At 50.9% G+C, this 7,241-nt stretch overlaps 1 protein-coding gene across 3 annotated transcripts in view; it reads right to left on the bottom strand.

Moving 5' to 3' along the window:
* Nucleotides 1-3,975: 3,975 nt before the first annotated feature.
* CTSB (cathepsin B) overlaps nucleotides 3,976-7,241 on the bottom strand; it is an 18,692-nt gene continuing 15,426 nt past the window's right edge. For all 3 annotated transcript variants that reach the window (XM_003793918.3, XM_023515528.1, XM_023515529.1), the window contains 4 exons: nucleotides 7,042-7,185; nucleotides 6,522-6,638; nucleotides 5,254-5,382; nucleotides 3,976-4,886 (listed from right to left, as the gene is read on the bottom strand). In XM_003793918.3, the coding sequence (XP_003793966.1) occupies nucleotides 4,789-4,886; nucleotides 5,254-5,382; nucleotides 6,522-6,638; nucleotides 7,042-7,185 (488 nt within the window). In that variant the 3' untranslated portion in view covers nucleotides 3,976-4,788. The remainder of the gene's footprint in view (nucleotides 4,887-5,253; nucleotides 5,383-6,521; nucleotides 6,639-7,041; nucleotides 7,186-7,241) is intronic.

Below are 7,241 nucleotides of genomic sequence, written 5' to 3'. Positions count from 1 at the left end.
CCTTTGACTATTCATCATAGTAGAAAGTGAAGAGAATTTTCTCCTGATTTTGTTTTCTTTAGTTGGTTTGAATGGAGTAAATGTGAATGTTCTAGGTAATACGTCCATGGAATAAAATTCTGGGTATTAAGGTATTCTCTCACTTGAGCTAAAAGGAGTTTAGCTTTCAGAAGGAAACAGTAGGATTGTTTCTGACTGGGTTGTAAATTTGCCTCAGTAAAGATGCACATTTTGGGGGGGAGACATTTTTCTTACTTTCTTAAATTTTTTAAAAACTCTTTTAGAGACAGGGTCTTGCTCTGATGCTCAGGGTAGAGTGCAGTGGCACTGTCACACCTCATTGCAAGTTAGTCCCCTTGGGCTCAAGCAGTCCTCCCACCTCGGCCTCCCAAGTACCTGGAACTACATTGTGTGCCACCATGCCCATCTAGTTTTATTTTGTTGTTGTTGTTTGTTTGTTTCCTGTAGAGACAGGGTCTTGTTATGTTGCCCAGGATGGTCTCAAACTCCTGGCCTCTAGAGATCCTCCTGCCTCAGCCTCCTAAGATGCTGGGGTTACAGGCAAGAGCCACAGTGCTCGACCAAGGACCTTTTTGTGATAAAGAATTGAGTTACCCTGTGTGTTTGCCAGGTGCAGTTCTCTTGGAAATGTACATGGCCGGGAGAAGGGTGGAGGTCAAGAATGGAGTGGGGGCGGCACCTGTGGCTCAATGGGTAGGGCACTGGCCCCACATACTGAGGTTGGCAGGTTCAAACCCAGCCCCTGCCAAACTGCAACAAAAAAATAGCCAAGTGTTGTGGCAGGCGCCTGTAGTCTCAGCTACTCGGGAGGCTGAGGCAAGAGAATCGCTTAAGCTCAGGAGTTGGAAGTTGCCGTGAGCTGTGTGACACCACAGCACTCTACTGAGGGCGATAAAGTGAGACTCTCTCTACAAAAAAAAAAAAAAAAGAATAGAGTGAGTGAGAGATGAGTGGCCATCTGCAGCCACAGGAAGCCAGTGCGGACAGTCCCGGGAGTGGCACACCTGGCAGACTCTACAGGACTGCAGTGAGCGAGCGGGCTGTCTCCTCTTGCCCTGCCAGCCACTCTGCTTTGGGTGGATTCTCTTAGCTACATTCAGAACTTTTCCCCCCTCCCGGCTTTTTTTCTTATTTTAAGTTACCAGCTTATTCACTAAATTCTCAAGAAAGGTGAAGGATGCTTCCAGGTGATTGGTTTGAAAGCTGAATGGTCCTTAGCCGGATTCTGCCACAGAGTTGTGCCTCTGCCCAGCACGGCAAGGGGTGTGGTGGCCTTTCACCGAGAGGCTCACTGAGCGTGGGTGAGGACATGCCCCAGACTGAAACTCAGTGTTCTAGAACATCAATGCTGTAGCACCTAGTCTCTTCTGCTACATCCCATTGGTAACAATCGTTGGATCAGCATCATTACAAAAGCGCTGATTCTCTTCCTGTGCACTGTCACCTCTGAGACAATTGGCTTGGTGTGGACCCAAGAAGGCTCAGCTCTGGACAAATTTTTCACAATGCTGAAGCCCGGGTAACCTGCCATAAGGAGCACAAACAGCTATCATAACTTAAGCATCAAAACTTGGTTGAGAAAAAAAACTTGGGAGATTTTAAAGACAACCTGGTGGGAAGAGGCTGGGTCTGCGATGGACACACTGGAAGCTTCTCTCAGCTCAGAGTGTAGGTGATCTCTTAGGTCTCTTTCAGCTATAAAACTAATTTTTTCTGTTCCCGCTGACTTGTACAGAGATCTTAGCTTTCATCCCGTTCTGAGGCTCTTTGAAAGACTGTTTTCCTTCTGAGTATCTCCTCTGAGGTTGCCCGGTAAAATACAGGATTACCCAGTTAAACTTGAACTTTAGATAAGCAATTCTATTTTTTAGAATTATACCCCAAATATTGGATGGGATATATTTATATTAAAAACTTATCCAAAGTTCAAGTATTTGGGCATCCTGTATTTGTTTGCTGAACCTGCAGCCCTACTGTCTACTGCCCACCTCTAATGTAATTAGTTTACAGCATCCCTGACATATTGTCTGGTTCCTACTTAGATGTGGTATATTTTAAGTTTTCCTCAGAGGAGCATCTGACCCACCTGAATGTAGGGGTTGAGAATAACAAACCCCTGCAGAAACAGCTGGGAGTGGGAGGGAGCCTGCTCTCTGCGTGTCAGGGCAGCTGGACATCTGGTGAAGACTTCACTTCCCTCCCTGGCCGGTGCCTGGAGAACTTCCTTCCCCTTCCACCTGCTGAACCAATTCCTGGGTCTTGGGGAGTGTGTGGGGAAGAAGGGGAGCCAGGCATCTGCTAATTAATGGCCATTCTAGATTATTCTTTGCAGTTTTGGAAACAACTCTAAGGCTGTGGTTCTCAAACTTTGGTACATGTATTAAATTGCCTGATTGCTGGGACCATTTCTGATGCAGCAGAATTGTGGTGCCTGAGAACTTGCATTCCTCTCAAGGCCTCAGGTGACTGGTCAGGGCAGCAGCTGGAAGACCACTGCCCAAAGGTTTGCGTGTGTACCTGGGGTCTTGTCCAGAGGCCTGACGTCCTCACTGCATTTGTGGTAGCTCCCAGGTGATGGCAGCATGCTAGTCAGAGTCACTTCCTGAGTGTGGCTCTCCATGTGTTAGAGAGGTGAACTGCCTACCTTTGTTCAGACTTCTAAACTTGAACTATCCCTTGCTAGTCTTTACATTTCCCTATGTAAAGATGCCTCCATCTGTCACCTCGGAAAGGCCCTCTAACTACTGAATTGAATGGAGATGAGTGATGATCACCAAACAGGTTGTTTGAGGTTTATTGGAAGTATGGAGACCCAGCCCAACTATGTACATTTCAAGGCAGGTCTCACAGTCTCCGTAATGTAGCTATGAAGATGCCCCATGCTTCATTCTGCCACTTCATGTAGTGCAGCCCAGCCAGGGACAGGGATGGAGTTGCAGGTGGGTACGTGGGGCGGGTGATGGGGGGACCAGCATGGTAACAGAGTCTTTCAACTCAGTTTGGGAGAGGGAGAGCTATGTCATAACTTGATTTAAGTTGTGAATGTATTCTAATTGAGATTGTAAGAATAAAGTGATTATGAATTCATGGCTTTGGTAACCCTTGTTATGCATTTTTTTCTTTTGAGTGCTGTGGCCTCATCATAGCTCACAACCTCAGACTCTTAGCCTTAAGCCATCCTCCTGCCTCAGCCTCCTCAGTAGCTGCAACTATAGGCACCCACCACGATGAGCCTCGCTCTTGTTCAGGCTGGTCTTGAACTCTTGAGCTCAAGTGATCCTACTACCTTGGCTTCCCAGAGTGCTAGGATCACAGGTTATGAGCCACCTTGCCTGGCCTCATTAAGCATTTTATAAGCACTAGGATGAATATGTGTCACCAAGTTTTCCTAAAACATTCACTGCAGGTTGAGAGTTTATTTGATGAAGTTCAAGTTTTCTGAGTTCTGGGTCATTGGAAGTTAAACTTAGAATGCTTTTAGAAAGCGCTATCTCAACTCCAGTGCTCAGCTAGGGAAGAGAGATACTGAGGTATCTGGACATCTGGACAGGCCCAGTGGGATGGGCGCTGATGCTGCACTATGATTCCCACCAAGACTAGGCAAAGGAATGTTCTTGACCAGCAGTGTAAACCAGTGGCATAGGCAACCCTCAGAATACCATACACAGCCCACGCCAGCACCGGGGTTCCCAGGGAGACGGATGTGGCCCTGCAGTGGGATGGCATCTTGGGCACGTGAGATTACTCAAGATACATGCCTGTGCTCTGTGGGCTGAATTCGCAGGCTGCCACTAGTCTGTAGCTAGCAGGACATGGAGCAACAGGGGCCATGGTTTGAGCACACAGTTTGGGGCAGTGAGAAGTTAAAAGGAGGCTGCAGGAGTTAAAAGGACAACATGATTCCAGGGATGCCTACAAGCCATGACAAACGATCTGAGACTCACCAGAGCAGACTCAAGGTGAAGGAGAAAACTTTTATTGGCACAGACATTCCTTGTTAAATTGACAGGGTGAAGCAGTGATTTTTAGAAAACAGAAGAAACTGGCTTCTCCCCAGCTAGTCCTGTTCTGGTAGTGGTCGTATAGGCCAGGAGGTCAGAGCAAGTCTCCAGCACTGTTTTGCTTTAAGCCACACCTTTAGGAGGTGATCTGCAAAGCGGCAGAGCTCTTCCAACTATTAGACTTGTTCGTTCACATGATCAGCTTAGGTGCACAAAAAAATAAAACTTCTATTAAAAAAGAATCATGCCAAGGACAAGACCAGAGAAGGTTTGTGACACTGCCAAGCTCAGTAGAGGCAGGGCCCTTGGTGGAAGGGCTGCCACACCTCTCTGAACCTGTAGCCAGTCTAGAAAGCTGTGTGCTCAGAGGTACCCATGACAGGGGCATCTGTTAGGGCTCCTCGTTCCCAGGCACCAGCCTTGTTTCCTGCAGACATGTGGGAGGGGCCCAGGTACCATCACAGCACTAGCTTGGGGGGTGGGGGGATGCACCGCGCTCAGCAGAGGATTCTGGGGTCTGACATCTGCATATGGCCATCAGCCCACTGAACAAGCTGGGAGGTAGCTGGACTGGGGTGCATCACCTGGGAGGACAGCTTGGATGCCAGATGCAAGGTTTGGCTCAGTCCAGTGCTTCAGGCCCCCTCTAAACCTCTTGTATCTTATGTGACTTCAAGGAGTAAAAGACATTTCTAACCCCACCTCAGCCCAGTTGGCTACATTTAGGGAACGACTTCGAGGACTGGCCAGACAGGCCCGCAGCAGGTTAGATCTTTTCCCAGTACTGGTCAGTGCGTGGGATGCCAGCTACCACTTCTGATTCAATCCCACAGTGGTCCTGTCCTCTGAGGATTCTAAAGAAGCCTGGGAAAGAAAAGAAAGGTGCTTTAAAAACATTCCTGGGCTTTAACCCTGTCCATATATTTGGACTCATCCCTAAAAGACAGGAGTAAGTCCCCAAGACCTGGTGGCTCTTAGGATTTCCCAGTAGCCCAACCCTGAACACCATGAGGCAGCTGTGGACCCTCGAGTCACCTGTTTTCCGACAAGGCACCTCAGGCAGTGGGAGCTGTGGCAGGCACCACCTGCTCCGGGGCTCAGAGGCTCTACCCTGCTGAAGTTATAGCCCATCCTCAGCCTAGGGCCTGCGGCCAGGAGAGCAGAGGAGGCTGGGGTGGCCACTGCTGTGGCTCCCAGTTCCTATTCTTGGCAGGAAGGGGTTGCCACTTACCACCATCACCCCAGTCAGTGTTCCAGGAGTTGGCAACCAGCCAGTAGGGGACGCCGTTCTCCTCCCCCCAGCCCAGGATGCGGATGGCGTGGCCGCCCATCATGTCTCCAGTCAGGTGCTGGTACACTCCTGAGGGGGAAATCCAGGACTGAGGCTGGGCCACTGCCCCACCTCCCTCCCACACACCCAACTCCACAGGACACCCCTAACCAGGAAAGACAGGTTCCACAAGGGACTTGTCCTACTCCAGAGAAGTGCTAGAACCCTGGTGTCCCATCAGAAGGTTCTGGGGGCTCCTATGAGACATTGGGGAATTAAATGAAGTCCAAAAAATGTGCTTATTAGGTGATTTTTAAAAATAAAAGTCCCGATAAATACATTCTAATTTATGGACTAAATTTAATACTAAGTGACCAGGGATCTCTTTTACATACTGGGGATTCCACATAGGGGTTTGTCAAAAGGGTCATGTGATTTGTGGAGCTGTGAATGTGCTGTTCCAGAGTGCACTGTGGAAGTAGGGGAGGAAGGGCCAATGGCCATCCTGGAGCCATGCTGGATGAGGGCTCCCAGGCTGCCCAGCCAGGTCCCCCAGGGTCATCCCTGCTGGCTGGAACTGCAGCTTTTACCATTATAGGTGGGGGCTGCCCTAAGGACCACCATCTTTACAGTATTAGTCTCTTGCCAGAACCATCTGCCTTTGTCCAATGCTTGTGTCACAAGGGTTGGGGGTTGTGGAGTCTTCAATCTAGTGGAAGGTGAAAGGGGCAGTAGCAGTCAGCAGAGTTCATCTGGGATAGGGCTGCTGAGGCGCTGGGGACAGGGCTTACTAGGTTTGGGTCCCCACAGCATCGGCCCCTGGGTGTTAGGCAGGATAATGAGCCTTTGCAAAAGTCCAGATGAATAAAATGTGTCACTTAGTCCAGACACAAAAGACCTGCCACCATCAATGCACTGACAAAGCAGGGGAAGGTGTGGAGGTGACGTCCCAGGAGGGCCCCCGCTGCCAGGGATGGGTGAGAAGGAGCTAGCAGGGAGCCTCGGAAAGCTGCCTGCGGGGAAGCAGGGACCCCGGCAGGCGGAGAAGTCTAAGCTGCGGTCACAGGGAGTCTTGGGTACCTGGTATGGGCAAGCCTGCAAGCCTCCCCAGCTCCTCAACTTTCTGCCCAGGCAGGTCCTGCTGGTCCACCTGTACCACCTTTGTACCTGAGCTCAGAACCCTTCCCCTCCAAATTCCACCCTTGCTGCTGTCAGAAATGGGCACACACCTGACTTGTACAGTAGGAAATCCGAGTATACGGAGAAGGCTCCCTCCACGGGGCCGTTTTTGTAGATCTCAGCCATGATCTCCCACTCGTTGGTGGGGAGACTATAGGAAGTGTATCCTGGAAAATGAACGGAGGTGCGGGTGAGAGGGTGAGAGGGCCTCTGCCTCACGAGACACTTATCTGTCCAGGGCCGAGGGCCTCCAGGGGCGCTGTGCACTCAGGGGACCTGCCCAGCCAGGGGAGCTCAGGGAAGGCTTCCCCGAGGGTGTAATGGCAGGGGAGCAGTGAGCATGAAGCCCTGGCAGAGGCTGGGGTACCCCTGGGCATGTCACTTCCTAGAAAATAGAGGGGTTTGATACCTTCCATCTCCAGAGAGTTCAGGGTAGAATAAGCAGAACATGAGGGCAGGGGTGCTGCTCTCTGATGAGACAGGTGTGCATTCTCCTTCCTTCTCCACCCTGGGGCTCCCACAGCCCCAGCCCCTTCCCGCCTGTGGCCCCGGCCTCCTCGGCCTCCTCACCAAAGTGTTTGTCTTCTTTGTAGGTCGGGCTGTAGCCAGGTTCGCAGGTCTTGCTGCACTTGGGAGTGTCTCCCTCCCCCGTGCATGCTGGCCGGGAGCCGTTGACGTGGTGCTCACAAGGAGGGATGGAGTATGGCCGGCAGCCTAATGGGACAGGGAGGGGGTGTCAGCCCACGAAGCCCACCGAGCCCCGTCCCAGG

The sequence above is a fragment of the Otolemur garnettii genome, unplaced genomic scaffold (assembly GCF_000181295.1).
Source record: "Otolemur garnettii isolate 467f Iridium unplaced genomic scaffold, OtoGar3 scaffold00074, whole genome shotgun sequence".
Taxonomy (NCBI): domain Eukaryota; kingdom Metazoa; phylum Chordata; class Mammalia; order Primates; family Galagidae; genus Otolemur; species Otolemur garnettii.
Note: the sequence above shows the minus strand (reverse complement) of the source record. Positions and strands in the feature narration are given on the sequence as shown.